Here is a 26,185-nt window from a genome sequence, read left to right on the forward strand (position 1 = left end):
AAAAAAAAAAAAGATGACATTATTTAGTATTTTCACTGTGTAACTGCTGCCTCCTTTTGAAAATAGCAGGTTTTATGTAATAGTCAAAACTGTAAGCAGTTTGGTATTTTTTTATTTTTATTTTTTCCAAGCAAACTACAATCAGTTTTCAATCAATTTGGTTCAGCTATGCTTTACAGGAAGAATGAATAAAAAGGAAACTGGTCTCGGGAGGGAGGGAAAAGGAGAAACATGCATTTGCTAATGGCATGGTGATACCTTTGCTTCCATATTCATTCTAAATGAACATGAAAAATGTTTGGCATATGATTGTAGGAAGAACTCATCCACAACACATGCTCTTTATCATAGTAATCCTACAGAAGCGCATTGCCAATTGCAAGTGATTCACAGCATGCACAATCAGGTTTCACACTGCCAAGATATCCTTAAGTTGAATGAATGCGTGACTTTGCTTATTTAATAGCATGTTTGCCTCCTTGTGCCTCTTTAAGAGACGGTGTGAGCCCAGAACAATTCTTTGGTATGAAGCTGATATTTTCTTTCTACTTTCAGGTTTTATGACAGTTGTTGCTTGTAATATTCCGAGAAGCTTTCTTCCTACTTGCATTGCTTGCTTGCTGATTTACTACATATTGAGCAACCTAAATAGTATAAACGTATATATGTAAACTGCACATTTGGATTTCGGCCATCATGCTTGCTTTTAACGGCTTCAAAATTTGTCTGATTTAAACTAGTGCTTAGGAGTTAACTTTATTTATTAGTTCTACATTCCTTCTTTCTAGGCTCTCAAGGATGATGATGCTGAGACTGGGCTGACTGACGGGGAAGAGAAAGAAGAGCCGAAAGAAGTGGAGAAACTAGGGAAAATCCAATATTCTTTGGATTATGACTTCCAGAACAATCAGGTTTGAAACAACCAACCTGTAACATTTCAGTTGTCTGTATGCAAGGGGAGAATGATCTTATACCTGTAGGTACAGTAGAATTTTCTGAAATCCTTACTGAGTAAAAGAAGAATGCAAGACTGAAGATGCATGATAGAAGTACTACAAAATTAGCGTTCAGCGTACTCTGAATTCATAATTTTAATCAAAATTGAGAACAGTTTCATCTAATTATTATTAATATTGTATTAAAGTGTCACCAGTCAATATCAAGCTACATTATACTATGAAGATTACAGGTGAACAGCAAAAGAGAGCTTCTGCCTCTGGGTATTTAAAACATAAGCAAACAAAAGATGGGAGGAAAAAGAAAGGGGCATAAAAGTAATTGTCCCAATTTGTTCATCGGTAGATGTTTTAACAAGTTCATAAAATTACCAGAAGTAGCTTTCTCTCACTGCTTCATGGTCATTTTGCCTTATTAACTTGTTATCTCAAATTCTGTTGTTCTCCATGAAAGCACACCTTTTTGATAAAGCAAATTTTGTTAGGAACTGAAAAGCAAATAAAAAGTTCTGTCCCTCACAGAACGGTAAAGTTGAACAGGAAGAATCTCCAGTCAAGAGCTGATTTTGAGAACTGTATTTTATGAAAGGATACGCAATAGGGAAGATACAAATCCATGCGTGCACGTAGTATTTAACACAGTAAATTCTTGAGGTGTGGATTCCTGTTTTATTTTGCTATTCTAAAACATGCTCACTTTGGAATTTATTGGAGGATAGATGATTAGAAGAGTGGAAAAGGTGATTTAAATTCCTAGAGAGAACGGTATAGGTTTGGTATTGCTTGAAACTGAAGACCAAGATTGAGGTTATTAATTTGTTGCAGGGTTAAAACTGAAGACAAGATAATTAACATACTTCCTAGAGCACGTTGACTCTGTTTTAGAGAGACAGATTTTAGTAGGGAATTGAATTGCTTTTCCAATCTGTTAACTACATACCATAGATTTGTTTTTCACTCTTTGATTTAAAAAACTTATGTATGTTGATCCTGAACCTATCCATGTATTTATGAAATGTGCATCTAGAATAAGAATGTGAGAGAAGAGGAAAGGTTCTCTACTAAATTACTAAATCTCTACTAAATTAAATGATCTCTTGAGGTCCATACTTCGGAAATCATGCAGGCCACACAGTGGATTTAAAACTAGAAAAAATAAGTCCAGCTTTGAGGAATCTCCCAGAAGCCAGGAGTTGCTTTCCTTGTTTGGCTGTAATGTTCTTTATTCCATTTGTTAGATCTTCTGTTTCCAATTTTAAGCAGTTCATCCATGAGAGGGGCCAATATGTTGTGACTGAAGAACTGATATAGAAGAAAGTATTCTCCCAGCTCCTGATTACTTGTCTCTCTGTTGACCTTGAAGAGTCACTTGAATACTTACTTTAGTTTCACGTCCATGAAATAAGAATGAAAAGTATTTTCTTACTCTTCACTTCATTATTCTTATGCAGCCTAGTGTAGGCTGGGATGTCTAGACAACATGTCATGACTTCATCTGTTACACTAAAAAATGGCTGTGGCATTTACATGTTTCAAATGTGCTTCAATCCTATTTTAAAAATGTGTTAAGAGATTTAAGATACTAACTTCTCTATCTTACAGTGAGATTAAGAATTGTCATTAGGACACAGTTAACAATGGTTAGTTTTCATGGGATTTCATTTTGAAAGTATTGTCCCTAGATTACTGCCTAAATCAACCTATATACACAGCAAGAGAAATTAAATATAAGGAAGACTGCAAGACCCATTTGTTTTCAGTTAAGCTCTACCTTAAGTCTGCTTTTGATATATTACCTTTCTATGTTTTGAGGGGAAAGGTTAAGTGTTGGTGATTTAGAACACAAATTCTGTAGTCAAAATTAGGCATTCTTGATTGTTTAATAATGTGATTTCTATTCATGGTGCCCAGCGTAGAAAAATAATGCATAAGAGGCAGTAGCAATTGAAAGTTATTTGATTGCAGTCTTTAAAAAGATGAAGTCTGTATTTATCTGTAATCAGCTGCCCTTTGAAAACCTCTTTGCTGCTTAAAAACAGCTTTTGTACTGTCTGCATCTGCCATAATTGGTTTTCAAAAGTCTGTAGTGTTGCTTCGTTTGCCTTCCTTGAAGGTCGGGGGGGAACTGTTTTTCATAGCCCAGAAATAGAGTGTGGATGTGTACTTCTCTGTTACAGGGTGATTTTTTTTAGTTGTTTGGTTTTTTTTTAATAAACATCTCTTTGAAATTTCATTTTACTCTTTTTCTGTCTTTTCAGCTTCTGGTTGGAATTATTCAAGCAGCTGAGCTGCCTGCATTAGATATGGGTGGTACATCTGATCCCTATGTGAAAGTGTTCCTGCTGCCTGATAAGAAGAAGAAATATGAAACAAAAGTCCACAGGAAGACTCTTAACCCTGTTTTCAATGAGCAATTTACATTCAAGGTACTATTTTTATATATAATTATTGAAATATTTTTATTTACCCACTATGTATCTCATGCTGGACTACTAAGTTAGATAACCTAGATAATTGGCAACTGCAGCATAGCATAGTGATTTTCCCTGTTTTTCCTCTGAAGTTCAATCTTATCATGAAAATGATGTAACAGAAGGACAGATCTCAGCAAGAGTGAAATGCACAGTTTGATTTTAGGCATTTCAGTTATCCTGATTTATGACAATCTGATCCATATTTTATGACTGGATGAAACTTACAAGATAGTAGAAAAACAGTGCCACTTCGACAAATGTCAGGGAATTTCATTAAACCAGCATTTGCTTTAAATATCTCTGTAGCCTGATTTATGAATTTCAGTATACCATTTCTTTTTGCCGCAAAAATAAATTAAAACTCAAGGAAGGTAAATGAATGAAGGAATATATGGCAGATAAATCTTACTAGACTTTGCCATAGCTATTCTTTACCATGCTACTTTACATGTGAATAGAAATCACGTCTTGGCTTAATAATACATGTATTAAATAAATGTAGCTAACACCCCTACATTGTAATGTTTAAGTTGTTCCAATCGTTCCCCTCAATTGTGTCTTTCTAAAACTGTAGCCATACCTATACTCCAGTTAAATGAAATAAAGGAATACTATTCAGTATGTTTCTAAGGGCTTCTCCTAATATACATTCCTCTGCTGTTACTGGAGGCCTTTCTATCTTATAACGACAGCCACAGATTGAAAACAGGAACAGTGAAAGACTCAGGCTATGTAATCATTCAATGAGAAAGATATCCCTGGAGGCCAGAACTACTACTGCATATATAAGCTTATGTTTTCCCTTGAAGATGTTCATAAAAATAATCTTTTTTGGGGAGTTATTTTTTTCTTGAGCTTTCCTAAGAGACTATTTAAAAGAAAACAGTGTTATAAATTACAGATTCCTGTGCAGCTCACAAAAGAAAAGAAAGAATCAATAACGCTGTCATCTAAAATGAAGACGCAAAATATAAATCAGAGCATCCACTCTTGGACTATAATGTCCACTTGTTTTAAGTCACATCATAACATGCAAATTTTATTCTACAGAATAAATGTTTGTTTGTTTTCCAAGCAAGACATGACAGAAGTGTTTAAGTGCTTATCAATATGGTACTGATCATTCCCTGTGTAATGTGGTCTGTACTGGAGAGAAAACTCATGGAGCATGCCAGGTACTATCACTGTACTGGGACTACAGTAAAACAAAATAAGTGACCATTTAAATAGTGTTAAACTTTAATAAGTAATTTCCCTGGGAACTACCAATGGTATCACACTTAAAGGGTGCAGCATTCACCAGGCTGCAGTAGTATTAAGTATATACATGCATTGAGCTGCTGAAAGGAAGCAGAAATCCAAGCTGGACTGTACCAGAAGTATTCCTCCTCAGTTCCACGAAGGTGATTAAATGATCCCACAGAAAGGTTCCTGCATCAGACTCAAGGCAGGAACAAGGTTCCTGTCTGGGAGGATGACATGTCTGTGATGGAAGAAGGCTTTTCTATGTGTCTTTTAGCAAGGTCTCACCTGCACTCAGAGCTGAGTCTCTCTGAGCAGAGCACAAGGCAGGGAGCAGGAGCAATCCTTTACAAGAGCTGGGAGCATCCTTGGTTGTCCTGAACAAAGCTGTGGGCTAAGGCTGCTGTAGAGATAATGAACGGGGGAAGCACTGCTACTAGATCTTCTTTAAGAATGAAGGTAGCTAAAATAAGCTTTTTTGAGGTCAAGTTAATGATAAAAAATACACAGCAGTAAATGTAGCCTTCTCCTGCATTCCAAATGACCAGGATCCATTAGGTGCAATTGTAAACTGATGGAGAAGGGAGCTGTAGAACATTTCTCTTCTGTTTTTGATGCTGCATAAAAATAAAAGTGAAATTTTCCAGAATTTTGCCTTCCACATACATTTACCTTCTATAGCTTTTTAGAAGTTATAAATAATTTGCAGAATCAAAACAGCTTTTGCAGTAGTATTTGTGTACTTTTACTACAGTGCACCCACCCTGTACCCACTGAAATTACTGTACTCAGTAATGGAAGCTGGAGCTGGCTCTCAACTTGAAAAGGTTCTTAAATGTCAGGAAAAAAATAAGCTACTCGTGTTATTAGGTAGTATTTTAAAGAACAAGTGGAAGCCAAACAAACAACAAAAGACAGCAATCCTATGGTTTAAACAGACCAGAACATACAAAGTTAACAAGGCCAGTGACAGTGCTATGCTTTTGGCTCTCTTTTCATATAGACAATTAACAGAGGATTGTTTACTGAAGCCCATGGAAACCATTTATACTTGCAGAATATGTTCAAATTGACCAAGAGTTCAATGTTAAGTGCAAACAATTCCTAAATTAGAGTTTTCTAGACAGCCACTCAAGTATAGCTTACCTGAACTGCACATCTTCATCTGAATATTTAAAATGTGACTCATAAGCGTCCAAACCCACAGCATCTGTCTGAAACACATCAGAAAAGCTGGAGAATTAGACAGAAATTGGCCTACTGGCACACAGTTTCTAACTGTGCAATGTGACTTATAGGTACCTTAGTGTCTGCAGAGTGAAAGGGATCATAATGAAAAATATGCTGTGGTAAGTAACAGGTAGTGTGCCATAAGAAAACTATTTAGTGTCTAATTACTTTGTGTCAGATACAGCAAGCCAGTTCTGTTTTTTCATCAGTTTGGGAACTACCCATTTCTGAGTGATGACAGTTGATTTATAGGGGAAAAGACACCATTGTGTGAAAAGTTTGTGCGTCTTCAGTGCAAATAATTGGGCTTCCTGTTTCAGTTTCATCACCCATAATATAATTTGAAGTAGAAGGAGAAAACCCTGTAGAGTGATGAGTGAGCTGCCACATTGTTCTATTGAGTGCCATAGTCTGGTCTCGAAAAATACTGCATGTGGTGACTCTGAAACAAATACACCTCATAATTTTCTCTGCTTTTCAATTTACCTGAGATGACAGCTGATAAACTAAAGAAATAGATTTGCATTGTTGTGAACTGATCTTTATTGTCAGAGATACTGAGTTTGTCATTTTCTCTTCTTTACAGGTGCCGTACTCCGAGCTGGGTGGAAAAACTTTAGTGATGGCAGTTTATGATTTTGATCGCTTCTCCAAACATGATATTATTGGGGAATATAAGGTTGCAATGAACACAGTGGACTTTGGCCATGTGACTGAGGAGTGGAGGGACTTGCAAAGCGCAGAGAAAGAGGAGGTAATAAAAATTATCTGCTTCTTTTTTTCAGGACACTTTTATTCTCAGCTGGAGAAACATTCAAACTAGCAACATTATTTTTGCCAAGACAGTTCCCATCTGTTATCAGCATTTCTCAGACTTCACCTGATAAATTTTGATAAGTATCTTTTCCAATACTCACTGAAAAGATGCATTCTCCTTTGCTAATCCTATTTTCAATCTTTCTGATTCTTCTGCTGCATATTAAGGGAAGTTTTTATGAGTTTGACTTTTTCTTAGATTGTTGCATTTCTGGTACATGGAATTTGTATTTTAATTATAAGAATAATTGCATTTAGGCTTTTTTGTTGCCCTAAATTCTGAATGTTTTCATCTCAAAGCATCTTACTGTGCATGAAAGTAATGGTAGGTTTTCATTTAAATGATATAAAATTTTATTGAACTGCTATGCAATAATTTCCACTCAGTAGAATTGTGGATTTAACAAAGACCTTGAAAGTTATGGCATCTCACTCAAATATTAATCACCTTTTATTTCTTTCCTCTCTGTGCCCACATATAGTACATCCATTATTTAATAGGTGTAGTCCAGCATGTACACAAGACACTTTTTGGAAATATTTCACCAATACATTGTGTGTTCTGTGAGGTTTGTCATACTGGCACATCCGTCTTTTTTACTTATTATAAGACTATTTTGTACTCAGTTTTTCGTTATTTTTTGTTTTGGTTGCCCACTCTTAGTAATAAGAGTGCACAGCATGCTTCAATTCTCTGATGAGAGAAGAAGGAATCTGAATCTGAGTTCCTCATTGTCTGATGTAGCTAACAAGCTGCTCTGGATTAAAACCATAGTTTCTGTAATTGAAAGGACAATATCTGAATGAAATCTTACTGTAATACAAGTGACAAAAAAACTGAATATTGAATTAAGACTATAAGTTAAGGAAAACTGAGTAAATGTTGTATCATGTTGCCTTCTCAGAATTTCAAAAGTGGTAGATTTCAGTCTTGCCATTTTGAGTGTTTGCTTTTAAGGACAGTATTTTCAAATGGATTTCTTCTACTGCTCACTGATTTAAAGTCAGAGTTACATTGAGACTATTCTGCATGACATTATTTCATTGTGACAATGTGTGGCTCCCTTATTACATGTGACATTGGTAACCATGCTATGGGATGTTTTTCTTCCAATTTTAGAGATAAAGATGAAATAGCAATTTGGAAAAGAAATTTCCAGCAAGAACCAAGAGGGTTACATCTGTCAGTGGTTTGAGGAGCTGTATTTCACAGGAAATGTCATTCATATTTCCATATTTGACTATTGCCAAGTACCTCACTACATTCAAAGTTCCAGCCTCTTTGCTCAGCAGTAAAGATCCCAAGCAAATTCTGATAGATTTTATGCAGTGATTAGCAAGTGACAGGGCTGAGAGAGATCCTTTTATTTATATAACCTGTTATTGGTTGACACAGCAGACATTTCAGAATTCATAGCAGATATAGCTGTGACCAAGCAGTACTCTAGCTTCAGAATTATCAAATACAGTACTACACATACAAAGACTAATATGATTTACATAGGGCAGACATGTAGCAACTGAAACATGCATGTATCTTGGTGATCATATGGCAGCCTAGCTAACTGATTGTAAGAAAACATGATACAAATTGAATTAAAACCCTAAGCAACTGGAGTTCATCCAAAATCATGTAATAAATGAAATTCTATTGCCACAAAAAAAATCTTTTGTGGACTATTCCAGATTTTATAGTTGCATAATGAATTCATACCTGAAAAGTGCATGTATATGTAATCTGCATTATTTGAAGAGTAACATGATCTATTTCCTTTTTTGTCCTTACAATATTTAGGTAGGTTTGTCAGTTCTTAACAAGCTACTGCTAATTAGAATTCTAAATATGTTGGCAATTAAGTATCAGATACCAAAATATCCTTAATATCCTGATTATGATGCCAAAACAAGAGTTTTGCCAAAGCACATCAGTGGCAAATGCCACCAGTCACCTTGAAAAAGCCATATAGGTGGCATCAGTCAAATGGAGTATAAAAATCTTATTTTCATTTCACTTGATATAGAATTCAGTTGTTGACACCATAGAAAACACAATTTAATTAACTCTGTAATCACAAAGGGCAAAATCATTTTACAAGCTGTTACTTCTCTATTTGCTCGTAAAGTTCCACGGTACTTTCCATTTTTTTCTAAATGGGCTTGAAATTGATGGCAGAGGATGAAGGTTTAATGAAATATTTGAAGCTCTATTTCTCAAAGCCCAGCCATTTGAATGCCATCTCTCTGCTACTCCCTTCTCTTCTGGAAAAGGTCTTATTAATATATTTGTGTTGGTGAAGCACTTGGAAGGTACAAGACTTCATGTAAGTATTTGTTATGGCTGAGAGAGGGCTTTGTGAATATATATGATAGTGATTTATCTAGTAGTCCTTCAGTCTCCTGCATCTGAGAGCATGGGAGGGAAGAGTGGTAGATACTGAAAGATTAGTCACTTCTACCAAGTCTGACATATAATGGTTCGGGCACAGAGCATTAAAGAAACAGATGACAGGAGTTCTCTCCTCTGTGTCATCTACCAGATGTCATTACCATTAACTTTATCTGAGTACAGACTGCACCTAGTGTCAGTTATCACTCCAGTACAGAAGGCCAGACAGACCTCATCTTTGCTCACCGCAGTATGATTCACACTGAGAGTCATCTCTCCCATACTTCAACTGATTTTGCTTCAGCCATTTTTGTTATATTGGTACTTCAATTGAAAACCTGTTGTAGCAAACATTCAAAGAAATTTTGGTAAGTGGGGGAAGGAAGAACGGAAACAACTCTTTCTTTTGAAAGCAGTTGAGAAACAGAGCCTCCTTCCATGAAGATAAAGATCGTCAAACTGACACTATCTACTGTCAAGACTTCTGTAGACCTCTAATGACTGCCATCATGTCACTCCATGCATTACCTGACAAGGAACCCACTGCAGATCGATCACTTGATCATTTGGGAGGGAAGATTTAGGTTGGATGTCAGGGGGAAGTTCTTTACAGAGAGAGTGGTGAGGTGCTGGAACAGGCTGCCCAGAGAAGTTGCGGATGCCCTGTCCCCGGAGGTGTTCAAGGCAAGATTGGATGGGGCCCTGGGCAGCCTGCTCTAGTATTAAATGGGGAGGTTGGTGGCCCTGCATGTGGCAGGGGGGTTGGAGATTCATGATCCTTGAGGTCCCTTCCAACTCTGGCCATTCTGTGATTCTGTGATTCTGTGATTTGTTTCACAGTGGACTGTAATGGGAATGTTTTGTATGTGGCTTCTGAGGTGGAAATCTGCTGGAAAACACCAGTAAGGTGGGCAACAGCTTCTCTCCTATGTGATATACAATCCCAGTCAGAGAGATGCTACAGTACTGCCTTGAAGATGGGTAAGATGGAGGCAATCTGCAGTTAGGGAGTGGAATACCACTTCTGTGAATCTTGACAGTTGCACTATTCGTGTGGATTGTCCTCCTTGAAAAGTAAAAGAAGGAGATGGAAAGAAAGAGATGGAAAAGAGGGCCTGAAATGGGCATGTTTATTTCATTTTTTGTTAAGCTTCATAGAAGTTGAAGACTGACAAAACTAGTAAGCTGGCTAGGTTAGTGAATCCTGAGCACTGAAACTTGCAGAGAGTTAAGAGGAAAGGACTTTTTTACAAATGTCACTGTCAAATCAATGCAGCAAATCACTGTCATTTTCTGTTATATCAGAGATGGATAGAAGATCTAATAGGCCTTTTCCAATCTCTAATAATAACACTTAGCTCTTGTACAGCTTTGCAGATATCATAATGCTTCACAAAAGGAAGTATCATTATCACTATGAAGATGCTGTCAGAGTGTCAGACAAATTTTAAAATGAGAGGTCTCCTTTATTTAGCAGCATACTATATTTGGTGCTTTGTTTTCTGTATGGTGCTCAAGTTTTCTCAAATTCACTCCAACTTTAAAATGTTAAATTTAAAATATTACATTTAAGATTTTTTAATTTTCAAATTTTGTGGCAGAATTACATGCAGTAATTGCACAATGTTAAGCATACAACAAGTGCAATGTCTGCCCTAAAGAGGAACTGAATTTTTTAGAGAGACAGAACAAAACAGAGGATCTTAATATGAGAGAAATGGGCTTAAGTTTGAGAATAAGCAAGCCTGATGTGAAATTGTTCAGTAGTTAATTAGCTCTTTTTTCATCTTTACATTGAAGATGCTGAAATGCTATGATTTTATAGGTAAAACCACATGACTTAAGTAGAGCAGCTGTGGAACTGTTTCAGGCTATTAGAATTCTGCATTTCTTTTATCACCTTCCGTGTTCAAACTGCTGACAACCCCACTGTATACATTTGTTGAGTATCGTGTTTCTTTACTCTCTCTCTGGAAAAGGCACCTAACTTTGGAGGTTTTTTTATAACAAAAAGAATTAGCTTACCTGAAATCAAAAGGGATTCACCTCAGACTTTCTGGCTCTATAGAAATTAAATTCAAATTCAGAGGGTGGAATATAAGAAGCAGAAGTTTTGTGATAGTGTTATGTTCTGCCTGTTGCTGGTGCCCATTGATTCAGGATACGTTCTCTCTCAGATCAGAAAAACTTCCATGGCATGATTGTCAGAAATGTGCTTATTAGCATTTGATTTTCAAGCATGGAAAAGCATCTTGAGGTTAAACTGCTGACAAAATGTATCCTACACTTGCTGCTGTCCATCTTGTAATAATCCATACACCAAAAAAAATGATTTGAGACAAGATACATTCCTAATGACGTTGCAGTAAGCTACAAAGTCAAAGGAAGGAACAGTGGACAACTCCCCAACTCTACATCTTCATGTTATTGTTTTTGGGGTTTTTTAAATTGCTTGAGTATAGGATATTTTTAAATGTATAATGGAGGAGAAAGAGTGGACCAACCAAGGAGTTTGAAAGCACTGGACTTGGATGTTAAACACAAAGCGGCATTTGGAAAGCAAGATTCTGGACAGCCTTTTAATAGGCTCTTGAGAAAGATATTAAGAGGGATCAAAATCAACAAAAGAATTCTTTTTACAAAGGCTGAAGCAAAATCTATGTGGCTTAGATGCTGGAAGCATTCTGCTATGTAGCTGCAGGTGATTCATTCAGCCCGTTGATGTATCTGTCATTTGCATGGATTGAAGTATATTCTAAGTGAAAGGCCCTAGGGCATGAAGAGATGTTTTGGACTGAAGCTGAAGAAGGAATGCCAGGGAATTCAGACAAAAATTGCTGGGACACCCAGTCATACAACTGTAATCTGGGAGGGACTATAAGCATGTGTTCAGAATCTACTGATTGGCATAAAAGGGCCACACAACATGCTGTAAATTGGGCATGTTCAAGCCATAGCTTGTGGTTCACATGTAGCCCAGCTCAGCAAATAATTGCATGTATTTTGATACATTGGCTAAACGCTGTGCTCTGAACAGCAAAGAATATACAGGCATGCTTTCCATTTTGATAAAGGAGTTTGAGAATAGATTTCAAAATTCACTGATTTATCTTTGAGACACCATTTTCAATAATAAATATATTCAAAAAATATATTACATGCAAATTTTCAAATAGAGAGTTACAATCAGATATTCAACTCAAAAATCTGATCATGTCTCTTTACCAGACTTCCACAATCCTTCACTTCACAGTCACACCTTATTCATGCCATTGCTTTTTGGCAGTAAGCACATTTTTAACAGTAATTGTCAAGGATGGCACACAGGAAGAGTAAAATTTCATCAAAAATCTCTGATGAACAACTTGAGAGCTCTCTAAGAGTTGCAGCCATTGAACCAGCCAGATGGGTTAGTTTCACAAAAAAGGTTAAATATCCCTCTAGTTTTATGACTTTGTTTCTTTTTTTATATATATATTTTAAGAAAAATATTAAAAATTAAAATGTTTTTCTTCCTTACATATTAATGATATTTGATATTCTACAAGGGCTGCTCTGAAAATAATGCCTCCTGCTTTATTATGTTGGCCCACAACATCAGAGGCAGATGCTGATGGTATAGCAGGAGAGCTGGAACCTTCCCACCAATATTCCGTTATATTTTATTGCTGTGTGACAGATGGCAGCAGAGGGGCAGTCTGACAGAATGGCATCTGACATGGAAGTGAATATGGAGCAAAGAATATCAATGAATTCCTTCATGCAGAAAAAATGGTACCTATTGACATTCACTAACGCTTGATGAATGTTTATGGAGACCAAATGGTGGATGTGAGCACAGTGAGGTAGTGTGTAGTGCATTTCAGCAATGGCAACAGTGGGTCACCTCCACTGGTGCAGATTTTTAGGAGTGCAGTGTGCAGGCTCTTTTTCATCACTGGCAAAAGTGCATAGCTAGTGGAGGTGAATGTGTTGAAAAACATTGTTTTGTAGTTGAGAATTCACTCAATCAAAATGTGCTGTTGTGCTCATTGTATCTGTTGTAGTTTCCATGGAAATATATGGGAGGCATTACTTTCACAGCAATTTATATACATACGTCCCAAGACAGTTCTCAACAAGATGGCAGCTTTTTCAGAAAAAGGTTGAGGGCTAATTTGGGACACTGCCCTCTGGCTGTTGTGCCCACTTCAAACTAAGGGATCTTGGTTTCCAAAGGCATCAAATGTATTTTTGAAAAGGTTAAAAGACAAAGATTTAGGAATAGCAATCTGAGAAATAAAAGGATTAGTCATCTTCTTCATTTTTTTCATCAGGTCTCTCTAAACACCAATTTAGACCATGTCAGGGATTACCATAAAAACCATTTAACCTCTTTTCAGAGTCTGTTGTGTTTTGGTTTAGTTTAATAATGAGTTTAACTAGCATTTGAAGCACTGTGTGCTGTGACAGGAATTAGCAAAAAATGCCCTTATTTTAGAGAAATCATTGTTAAAAATCTAAGACAATAAAGTATTTTCAGTTTGGTAGTATTGGGCTTTTACTGGTTTTATGTTAATATGTTTAAGAGGCAGAGAACATGAATTTAGGATTTTTTTCTAGGTTTTATTTCTAGGCTAAATCGATAACACAGAGCAGTAACTCATTCCTACAGTTTCCTGTTTGGTGATATAATAAAACTCAGCCTTCTCCCAAAGGCTAAAGAAATTGTTCACCTTGGCTGATGTGTTGCTGTGTTGATGTAGTCCAGTTGAGATAACTGGATGGTTTTAATGCAATCAACCCTGTACTTCTTTCATCTTTCTTTTCTTCAGGCATTCTACAGTTTATTCCTTGAATGTTATCATCACAACTATAGAAACACTCAGGACAAGAGGATTTAAATTGTTTTCTATAAACCTTTTAATAGCAAAGCCTTTTCTTCTTGCTCTTGTCTAATTCAGTCTGGACAGAATGCTGTTGAACAAAATAATAACTTGCAGGAAAAAAAAAAAGCAAAACCTTTTCATAGAATATCTCTGTATTATGCGTTTTTACCTTGTAGGTTAATGGAGGGCTGACATTTCCAGTTTTTAAGATCTTGCTCTCTGCCACATACAAACAGTTCTTTCTGAAGGGCTGATTATGGCTAGTCTTTCACTTTGTCTCATACAGATCAAAGCAAATACTATCATTCCTGAATGTTCATAGGTAAGTACATCATATGTAAGATTTAAGGAAGGAAACAAGATGGATATAAATGTTATTCAATACCTTATCTGAGCATAAACACTTACAATACTGGTGTTATATAATTCAATTTTTTAACCTCTGTGATCTGTAATTCTAATAGTGAGGAATTTTACTCCAAGAATGATAATGCTGTCTGAAGATCATACCATTTCTCTTCTCTCTTACTTCTGTCTCTCTCCAGACTTTCAATCATTGGTCTTACAAAGGGAGAAAATCATAAAATCCTGAGTGATTTCTCATTCTTTTAGGTATTTTATTTTGACTTCTGCCATCATTCTATACACCTGAGTCAGTTACTAATTGATCTGCACATTTTAGCTTCCACAGCCCAGAGTTGTTAGTTTTTAGTATCAATGCTGACCAGAGATCAAGCCCTCTGAATCACTCCACCCCCTCACTTCTCATCATCTTCTCACTCTGAGCTTCTGTGTAAGATGTAGACTTGAGAATGGAGCAGAAATACATCTTTCTTTGATCTTTCGGATAGAACTAGAAAAGCTTTTGTAAAAGTTTCATAAGCAGCTTTTAATTGCCTAAACTGAGACTTCTTATTTCGCATGACTCTGACAGATGGATAGATTGGTACTGTAGCAGTTCTGTCCCTTCCACTGGCAGCATTTCCAGAAAATGAATTGTTTGCTATGGAGTATCTTCACTGATACAGAGTCTGTCTACGACAGAGCAGAATACAGCTTGTTTTGAGCTGCAATCATCAGTGTGCAGAAGAAATTCAGTTCTTCTCTCCTTTTTGAACACACACGTGCTTCTGCACCCAGTGTGTGTGTACTTTTGCTGGTCAATCACTAGATGAAGAGAACTACCTGCAACTGAATCCAGTGACATGGAGGCCAAGATAGATTCCCTGAGGATTATATCTGCAATTACATTTATAGAAATAGTGCCAAAGGCAGGAGTTTCCAAACTAGCAGTGAGAAAGATAGTTTTATAGTGGTATGTTATTGCTGCTTGATCAGTTGGATGCATTCTCCTGTAACAGAACAGAACTAGAAGTTACTGCTGCTTCCACTGTCGCTGGTAATGACAACTAAATTTGGGAACCCTGGTGCCTGTTTCAATTTGTTGCTGACTTTGAGTCAAATGTAATCTTCTTAGATACAGACCTGGTCATAAAATGCAAACCTGAATCACTCCCTAGAAGATTACTCTTTTGAATTTGCTGCCACCTGTGTAGAACGTGGCACTGCAGTTTCTCACTGGTTTGGATGGAGGTAAGCAAAGCTCCCAAATAGATCCTTAATGAAATTTAGATATTACTTAAACTGTTCCAGGTAGTCCTCTCAAGTTGTCTGGAGCCCATTTATTCTACCTTTGCTTTTCTGTCTTCTTCATCTGTAACATCAATAATAAACAGAAGAATCTCTGTTGATGAGTGGAATTCTGTCTTCAGAATTGGCAGCAGTTTATTGTCATGCAAATGCCCTGAAGTCTGCAGCTGATGACCCCTTTCTGTTAAATGCCCAGCCCAGAATCAGATAACTGTGGACTATGCTGAATGTTTTCATTCATTCAGACTCTCACATTAATCAGTCAGGCAAAGCATTCATTTTCTGTGGCATCTTAGAACAGGCAAGTTTTCTGGGAGAGGTGGGTCATTTGAATTAATTTTGACTACTCTGTGAGTGTTTATCTTTTGTACTTATTGTATATAATATAGCTGCAACTATTACAATTCAGTGACAAAGAATAAAAACTGTGGTTCTTCCACAGCATGTTTCTTTAAAAAAAAAAAAAAAAAAAGCATATCCTTTAAATTATTGAATCACTTAAAATCTCATTAAAGTTTCATAAAAGTTTTGAGTCTTTCTTCAGAATATCTGTCTGTGCCACCAAACTTTTACTTTATTTTAATGGAGAACTGTATGATTTTAGTTTTATCCATTTGCCTAAAGAAAAAATTGCACATATTGTACTGAAAGTTACACCTTTTATATTTAAAAACATAAAATCCAAAAATAATTAATATTACTTAATATATGATCACTGTAAATGAGAACAGATTTTTAATTAAGCTCTACTAGATTTAATGCAGCAATCATGTATGCCAGAATGACTGGAGAATACTGGCTTCCTGCTTGGAATTCAGCTTTAGTGCTCAGCAACTGGCAAAAGTTCCTGCAAGCACAAACACTGGTCACATTAGGTAAGAATTTAAGACCTTGAAACTTTCCTGTTTATATCTTCCCTGTCATGAAAACCAGCTATTTATCGGCCTCAAGCACGATCACTACATATAAAACTGTGAATATTTTGTATATAAACACTGGTATATGATCTTTAAATTCTTTTAACCCACTTGTTCAGTGATTGCTTGGATTTATTGCCAGAAGACACCAGTATATGAGCTCTTACAACTCACTAAGAATGACAGGCCTTTAAATCTGTTATGTTTCATTTGCACTAAGCCTAGACTAGCTAACATTAACATTTTCTTTCTGGGGGGGGGGGGAATAAATAAATAAATCTGTAATTTCAAATACCTTTATTTTATTTAGAAATAGTACTATTTCCTATCAAATCGGATAGTTTTTCAAAATGAGATGAGTTTGTCAGACTTCTAAATCTTCAAGGAACATTTTAAAGAATTTTAGAGAAATCCTATAATCCCATTTAATCTAGGAAACAGGCTGCATCTGCGATGCAGAATTGTTACTTCTATGCCATTTTGGGAGAGAGAGAGCACAAGGAAACCTTCTAACAAGCTAACAAGAAAGTTAGGTTTTTGTTTTGGAACGAGGAGCTAGAAACCCTCTCATTCTCAATTTATAACATTTTGTCATGTCTACATGGCCATATACTGCAAACCCTGAAAGCTCAGACAACTTCCCCTTCAGTATTATCTTGCACGGTTATATTGAAAATTCATCAAAACACAATCTCCCAAGACACATTTTGGTATTATATAATTAGAATTTTGTGAAAATTCTACTAGAAAATTCTGCATGAGGTCTTGCTGGCAATGTCTGTAGTCAGTGTCAATTGCTGTCAATAGGCCAGTATTTGCCATAGGCAGCTTTGCTGGAAAACTCTTAAAAGGGCCTATAAATCGGAAATGAAGAAAGACATCCCTAACAGCTTCTGCAGTTACTGTTTAAAATGCGTACTTTATTTCTTATATGGATATTTTTGGATTCTACGTCAAGTCCTTGATATTTGTATTGCCCTTCTTCAGTAAATTCAAGGCATTTAATCCATGATGCTTCCTCTTTGTGGATATACTTAAATACTGCAATCAAGTCACCTTCAGTCATCTTTTAAAAAAGCAGCAGAAATTCATCTTTTATGTTTCTTATGATCATGCTTTTTCTTCAGTTTTCCTGTAAAAGTTGTGATTTTTCACATTCTTCCTACTTCTCAAAATCTTGTAACAATATGTATGCAAGAACTGTATGCAGCATTCAAGCTGATCTTGCCAGAAAAGGAAAGTCACCTGCTGCTTCTCTCTTCTACTATTGACTCTTTTGCATAGCATTGCATTTGCAGTTCATAGCGTGCAGCTTACAACCCTAAAATCACAGCAGGAAACACTGCCCTCTAAGATATATTTCCTGATTCAGTAGATATTCAGAAATAGTCCAAGTTCTTTTTCCTAGGATGTCCAGTGTTTGCTTTTGTCTCTATATGATGTGATCTGTGTGACTGGCTCTGGCTAACTTAGCTGACTGAGTGATTTAGCACTTTTTCTCTGAACTACCTATTGCATTATTATTTACCATTATAGTAATTCTTTGTCATACAGTACGGAATATCCCTTTGACCAGTTTAAGACAGCTGTCCCAATTCTTTTGCCTCCCAGCTCCTTGGGGCCCTCACTGCAAATGGCCTTGGCTTTGTACAGCACTGCTTAGCATCAGCTATAAACATCAGTGTGTTATCAACATTGTTTTTCTCCTAGAACCAAAAACATAGCATCATATCAGGCAATCTAAAGAAAACAATCTTAGCTGAAAATAAGACATCCCTCATCAGCAAAATCTGCAATCTAATCACAGAATGAATCTGGGTTTATTCAAATAGCCCCAGTTTCCTTATGTGACTTCACATTCATTATATTCCATATCATTTAAACCATCATTAAAGCAAACTTTTATGAGCTCTTCATTGCCTTATCTAGGTTTGATAAAAGGCAAGTAGCTGATAGATACCACCTGCATCCCATTTAGCCTTTTGTTCTTTTTTTTTTTTCCTTCCTTTTTTTGAGTAAGAGTGGCATAACATTAGCACTGTTCCAATCCTCTGGAATTTCCCTTGTGGCTTGAGATTTATTAAAAATGAACATCATTGAGCCAGAGATCTCATGATAAGTACAGTCTTCTTACCTAGACTTTTGTAGATGACTGTGGTGACCTCTATCTTTTTACTGAAGAGATTAATGAAATTCAGTGTGTGGTACTGATTGCTACAACGACCTTTGATGAGCTGTCTTGTCTTCCTAAAGAATGTGTTAAGAGAGTGCATTTTTCAAAGTGAGGTAGTCAGAGGAAACAGGGTAATAAAAAAGGCTTTTACCTGTATGTATTAATCCAAAAACTTGAATATATTTCAGCAGCTTTGTAAATTATATTCTTGAATGCTTGGTATAAGAAGTGGATAGGAGCCAGCTAAGGGTAAGTCAATAGATTTGAATGCACACATTTCTGAATGGAGCTCAACTTTTTACCAAACTGAAGTCCAAACTCATAATTCGTGGGGTGCGCATTAGTTTCTTCATTTCAGTTGGATCCAAAGACAAAAATATTGAAGTCATCTTGAAAGAGTATTTTACGTACTTCGGACTTCCCTGAAATGAGAAAGCACTACAGAAAGAGCGCTTCTGAGGGTTTCCAGCCTGCCTCTTCTCCAGCTGTGTATTCTTTATCTCATATTTGTTGGAAGTTTAGAAGCTCTGGAAAAATCTTCAGTACAAAAATTAGAAAAATAGGGTCATGTAAGAAAACTTTCCAAAGGGAAAGCAGTGATACAGAACAACATCTCAAATCATGCCAGTGCTTGTAGAAAAGAAGTAGTGGATAGAAGTAATAGGTGGCATTGATTTGAATTACGTTATGGAGGAAGCAAAAAGCCTTCTTCATCTGGATAAATTACAGATGGAGAACTGTATTGTCTTAAGACTTCACCCATTGTCTTTTAACTCATGTCTGTAGTTTTCCCATTAATAAATCCCAGTTCTTTTCAGCTTGCCTCTGAAGACTCCTTCTGTTCAGGCCCTTCCAGGTCATCAGTGTGGCTGCTGTGCCACAGATCATCAGAATTTGCCTTTTGTCTGAGTTTTCTTCCTATGAAAATAAAGGCACAGAACTGTAATACTTGCTGCTCTGGAAGCTGGGATGTGTGATAAGGCAGCTTCTGTTTAATGAAAATCAATGACTGGATGAGAACAGAAATAGCTTCTTGCCCTCTTTAAGGAAACTTTTATGTATGTGTAATGTTCTTACATGCTCTCTTTAGCCTGCTGCTTGCTAACCAGAAGGTTTCTAGTTTCAAAACAACCACATCATATACCACCTCTTGTCTAATTGGGAATACAGGAGATTTTGAAGGCAGCAGGTGTATTGTGTGGAGTTTATGATTTGGGGTCGTGAAAGAGAGCTGGAAGATGTACCAGAGGATATAATGGGGCAACATGAAAGCTGAATGGTGTAAAAGAAAGCAAGAAGTGAGAGCATATGTCCACAGGAGATGAATGAACTAGGTTGCATCAATGTCACTGCAAAAGGATCCATTTATTTTTTATTATAGCTGTGACTGATGCAAGGCCATTTTGTCTTGGGAGTTCTTTCCAGAGGGAAGGAGAAAGGATGTGTGGCTATGAAGGTAATCCACAGACTCCTGTGAGGTTCTCTTTGTGGTTCTTGCAGATCACTGATTGAGAAATAGAAATTTATTATGTATCTTCAGTAATGGTGTCTCTGAATTCACATTTAACTGAAGGCGCTAGATTTCAGCAGAATTTACCAGCAGCCATAGAGAATTCATTGTGTTACGCCACTCATTCCTACTTACTAATTTGTTAAATCTGTCTGTTCTGTCTGGTCATTAACTGAAAATGTATTATCATTTTAGCAAGGACTTTGTAGATACCAGGTTTTTGATATAGCACTACATACAGTGCCACTCTGGTCCTGACCAAAATCTGCATGTGTTACTTTAAGGGGAAAAGTTCCTCATACAAAGATGCTATTTCGGATACAAGTAAAAAGTCTGCAATTGATTTGATTCTTATTTAGAGTTCTCTGTTGTTCACTAATCCTGTGGGTTTTTTTCCAGTGTACGCTGTAATTTCAACCCATAGTCTAAAGTTTTTGAGTCAACCACTTTTGTAAACAAGACACTTTCTTGCTAGTGGAAACTGCACAAACAAAGCATTGCAGTGCCCATACTTACTTCAAGCAATGTCTTCAAATCATGCACTGTACTGTGACTTCCTGTGTCCTATCACAAGATGACAAGGATGTTCTGTAGAGTGATTGCAATGCACATGTAATTTTCTGTTAATTACAGAAGAGCTTTGTGATTTGACTTTTATGGTGTGTGATAAGCCAAAAACCACCTTTCAACTGTATCTCATTTCCTTTCAGTGTTGTACTTAGACGACTCACTAGAAGGCTAGCCTCGTGACATGCTATAGTTAATAAGTTTTCCATGCTGTCAAAAGTAATAATATTAATGTGCCATTCAGTTAAATTAATTTTGTTTTGCGCGCTGGCTTGCATAAACGTGAGTGACATTTAGAAATATGATCAGGCAAGAGCAGAGGAGAAGCCAAGTGGCAAAACGGAGCAAGATACAATAGTTAAAGCAGAGCAACCAGCTGCAATTGCTTGTGAGTAGGCTGGGAGTTACACTCAGACATCATAGGCTGGTTTTTAGTATTTTCTTGGCTCCCTTTCTTGTTTATTTAAGAAATTACTTTTTGTCTTCTTAAGTACTCAGTATATCTGGTAGCAAAATCTCTTATTTGTAAGTGAAAGGGTGTGTTTCTGCTAATCTGATTTCAAGTACCTTTAGCCACAGCTTTTCTCATTTGGGAAGATGGCAGTTGATTGTAATGCTTTTAAACTGTTGATCATAAAGTATCATTTTCTACTACTACTAAGTGTTTTCTCCTCATTTTTTTCTGCTTTTTGAAAGCAGCAAAAAAGTGCTTTCTCTAAACAGTTAAAAATGTATTGAAGAGAACTAGAAGAGGGAAGCTGGCAGAACCTGACTTGTTAATTTTTTAATAACATTGACTGGTTCATATAATTACCTAAGTTGCTTTCAAGCCAGATTTATCATTGCATTGGAGAGTATTACATAACAAGGGCATGTAGCAGAAACACAACGTACTACTAGATATATAAATAGAGACAGAAAGGCAGAGATTTGTGAAGAATTCCTGTATCAACTAGTGCTGTTCAGAGAGAGAGGGGAAAGAAAGGAAAAAAAAGGTTGCCTTTATTCCCATAGGAAGGAAGGCTTGTTTGTTCCCTTTAAGTAAAGGTAAAAATAGTGCTGTTGTATGAAAGTTGTATGACAAAGAAGTCAGAGAGTAGAATTGTAGTAGGGAAAGGAATATGCAATTAAAGCTGTTTCTCTTGGTTCTTCCACACTCCCAGTGTATACCGTGACTGTATCCCTACAGATACCACCTCCTGATACCTTTAATAAATTCACTTTATTTGAAAGAATGTTCCCTGTCTGCTCTAAAACTCCCTTTTAAAACTTACTTCCTGGACCTTTGCTTCTATTTCTATTCACTGTTCACCTAGCATCAGCCTCCTTTACATCTCTTCTTTAGACCGTTGTCTCTGCTAATCCCTTTTTTAACACCATTCAAAGCAAGCCCTTTGGATCCTTGCCTCAAGAACCTTCTGTTTCTTTGAGATTTCCTGCTGTAACCTATTTGGCTTGGTTTTGCTTCTTAGTTTACTTGCTATGTGGCTTGTAACTTAACACTTGCATTAACATGAGCTTCATTTTATGGCCAAGTTTGCACATTTGGAGAGGGTATAACCCATGAAAGCATTTCTGAAATAACATTACTAAAAGCAAACAGGAGAAATCTTTGATCACAAATATTACACTTCCATTTTGGAAGACAGGTGGGTTATTCCTGCAAACAAAGACTGATCCTTGAATAAGGAGGCACATTGCAGGGCACTTGTCTGTTCATATTTGTTATGTTAAAATATTTTCTTCAGAAGTGCAGTAGGTGCAGGGTTCTTCTCTGTCTCCAGAGGCATTTTGCACCTGTTTATTTCCAGCTGTATAACTGTGTGGCTGCTCCATTCATGGGCATGAAATTCTTTTAGACAGCAGGGAAATTATTCTGCTCATCCGATTAATGGTTTAGTTGTTAAAATCCTTAAGTTTGTATTGACGGTGTTTATAGTTAACATTTCACAAGTCTGAAATATCTGTTTCTGTAATCAGACATTTGCCTGAAGAGGCTGGCAAGAATTCTGCCCTTCCTGTTCATTCTCAGCACTTTATCCCCACGCTTGCTTATTCATTTTGGGTATGATGGTACTCTGAGTGCATCCATATTCATGTGAGAATCTCAAGAAGTGCTGTAATAATGGGCTGACAGATTAGCTCCATCTTTTGTTTCTCTTTCCAGTTCTCCTTTTGCTTTCCCTGTTTCACTGTCTATTTCTAGCCGATTTCTGCACTTGGGATTTTATATCCACCTTGCTCACTTCACAATCCTTTGCCTAATTATCTTGATATCATCGAGTCATCAGTTCCTAACTCTCCCCACTTGCTCTTGTGGCTCTTGTGAGGGCCAGTCCAAGCATTTCTGCATCTGTGGGGTTCTGATACTGTTATTAGTATGATAACTTTGTGACCGAATGCATTCACAATTTATTTGCCAAGGCAAAGAATTGGTTGGATTTGAGATCTCGTTATGGCAACAGAATAGCAATGGCCTCAAAACTGTCCAAAGCCCACATATGTGAGAATTACAATTAGAGGTTCTGTCATTACTATTTACCCGGGTTTCCTGAATTTTAAAGGAGCTAATTTAGTTATAATCCACATTAGTGCTGTCCCTGTTTTTTCCACAGTTTTAAAACATTTTGATTGGTATGAAAACTGTATAATGAGTCCTGGTAGCTTGGTATTGCAAATATTGATTAGTGGGAGATTGTATGTTGGGTCTTCACTAAAAACCACATTCTATTGTGTTTCTCTCCAGCAAATATCTACAATCAAAACTGGGTATTGAATTTGGAAACCCATTGCACTGTTTATATCCTTCCTTCCACTGACTATTTTGGATTTGTAGATCCAATTAGGAAAAAAACATGTGACGCTGTGGCTTGTTACTTTGGTATTGTTTTACCAAGAGAGCTGTGAGCATCGACTTCCTCATAGTATCTTACACAAAAATGTGGAGATTGCTTATATTAAGAAGATAGATATCACTGTTAGAGATTCTGCAGTGTGAATGAGAGTAATCTGCATAAATAGCATTTTTCTCAGTAGCTCATTAGGAAAGTGTGCTGTCAAGGCAAAAATGACTACTGACAAATACGAGAAGAAACGTAAGACAAGCAGGAGACATTCAGAATCTTCTCTAAACAGACCAGCTTCTCAACAGGCCCTCAAATAGCCTTTTCTAAACTGAAGAACTGCTATCAGTGCTATGTCATTTATGTTCTGCTTCACTGCATCCTCTTTAAATGGAATGAAGTTATGCAGTTGCTTAGATGGAGAGAGTCTATTAATTGGTGTTTAGGCATTATACATGAATAGGTTAATGCCTGTGAACCTCCCAGTTGGAAGTTTCTAACACTAACTTACAGTTTCCATCAGAGATCAAAGTAATTTACTAACATAAATTATTTATACGTAGGGCTGAAAGAAATTTATAATAACAATAAGGCACCTCCATGAGATAATCACCATACCAGAAGCACTCATCTGTACCTCATAGCCCTGCAGGGGTTTGTAATTATCTCCTGCAAACCACACCTCTAGTGACTGCTTTCTGTTGCTTCATTGCAATGCTGCAACTTGCAGTACTTTGCCTGACAAATATCTTTAAAATTATATTAAAAAAAAAAAAAATACACACAAACCAGGTTAAGACTAAGAAAACATGTGGCAGCAAAGCAAAAAGGAAAATGTTGAAATGCAAAAAAAAAAAAAAAAATCAAGAATTGCAGTTATTACAAATTTTAGTGACAGCCAAAAAAACTACTACATTTAAGCAAGTACCTGCGCTTTCTCTTCAAGTTATTCACTGGAATAAGCCCAGCATTTGCTGTCATTTCCCTTGCTTGCTTTGATCTATGGCAAACTCTGTTTACATGGTTCTGGCTTCTTCTCTATGCTTCGTGCAGCTAAAATTACCTTAAAAGAGGCTAAAAATGCATTAAATACTCTCATAAGAATACTCTCCTGTTAGACAATTGCAGGATTTGCACAAAGCATGACCTGATTATAGATGGAGAAAACCCAGTGACAGGTGATGGTCTTCATGGTAATAACTGTTTGTAAAATATTTCCTCTGGACTCTACTCAGCCATTCAGCTTGGGAAAAAAACAATCTTTATACAATTTTAACAAATATTAACAGTCCTAACACATACCAGTCTCAATGCAAATGCAAAAGTACAAAAAAAAAAAAAAAAACCAAACCTAGCCCTTAAATTAGACCAATTAGAAACATAGCAATAATTTAAAAATTCCTTCCAAAATAGATACTTTGGTATCGTGTCAGTGGCACAGTACATTTCAGAGGAATGCCATTTCTGTGCTACAACCAATGCACTGCCCAGTGAATGCAGGAGTGAGGGCAGAGCCCTTCAGTGTCAGTTGGTACGTGAGCACAAAGGTGTTTGAGATGGTGGGGCTAAGATGAGCTTTCAGATATCCCGTTTCAGTCTTACTCAGAGGCTAATGAATCAGCCAGGCTAATTTAAACCAAGTCTACCATGTAATAGGACAGGAATGCAAAGAACACAAGGTGGCTGGGTGAGCTGTGATCATGATAACACAAATCAATAAGCAATTGATTTCTTCCATTCTGAACAAGCTGGAAGTGATAGATCAACTTCACCATTAGCCCAGCCAACAGTGCTTCCCAAACTGAATGTCAGAGGAGTAGAAGCATGCTTTGCTATCACCCCATCAGAGCATGCTCAGAGCAGATTGCAAAGCTAAAATCTGTAGTTCTAGGATAAGTTGAGATTTATAGCAGCTTGTTAAAACAGACAGGAATAGTGAGTCCTTTCATAAAAAGGTAGTTTCATAAAAAGGCAGTGGAAGACATACTGGGTTATTTCAGGTATGAGTTAAAAACCTAATCTTTTTTTACATCGGGTTGAAGAAAATCATAACATCACTGTGGCCCTCCTCCGCCACATCAAGGTGTCTAAGATACCCCTTCCAGTATCCTCAGTCAAGTCTGAAGAGTCATAATCTACTTCATTGTTCCTCATGCAGAAACTGTGTCTTATCCTTCATCATTCATGCTGCTTTGTTTTTGGAATCCTTTCCAATCATCCAATATCCTTTTTGAGGTGGTGGGATACCGTAACCACATCAGTTTTCAAGATGTGGGCATGTGTATTTGACAGTATTTAATGTGTGATACATGCATTTAACATCATGAGCTGTTTTGTTCTACTCCATCTGATCATTTCCTAATTGCACACAATCTTGTGTTTGTTCTGTATGTTTTCTCACCATGGTGTTCATTGAGCTGGTTTTTTGCAGGGAACAATCTTTTACAATCGCAAGGTCTCATTCCCAACTTGTAATAATCAGTTCAGAATCCATCACTTTATAGGTATTGTATTAAGTTTTTGAAAATTAAAAGGAACAATAACTATATCATG

At 36.7% G+C, this 26,185-nt stretch overlaps 1 protein-coding gene across 2 annotated transcripts in view; it reads left to right on the forward strand.

Moving 5' to 3' along the window:
• The window catches only part of SYT1 (synaptotagmin 1), a 260,890-nt gene that overhangs the window by 181,593 nt on the left and 53,112 nt on the right, over positions 1–26,185 (forward strand). Inside the window, exons 5-7 of one of the 2 annotated variants that reach the window (XM_010708424.3) lie at positions 789–911; positions 3,215–3,382; positions 6,489–6,656. In XM_010708424.3, coding sequence (XP_010706726.1) covers positions 789–911; positions 3,215–3,382; positions 6,489–6,656 — 459 coding nt within the window. The remainder of the gene's footprint in view (positions 1–788; positions 912–3,214; positions 3,383–6,488; positions 6,657–26,185) is intronic. The other variant, XM_010708439.3, reaches the window with a different exon arrangement.

This window comes from Meleagris gallopavo, chromosome 1, assembly GCF_000146605.3.
Source record: "Meleagris gallopavo isolate NT-WF06-2002-E0010 breed Aviagen turkey brand Nicholas breeding stock chromosome 1, Turkey_5.1, whole genome shotgun sequence".
NCBI lineage: Eukaryota > Metazoa > Chordata > Aves > Galliformes > Phasianidae > Meleagris > Meleagris gallopavo.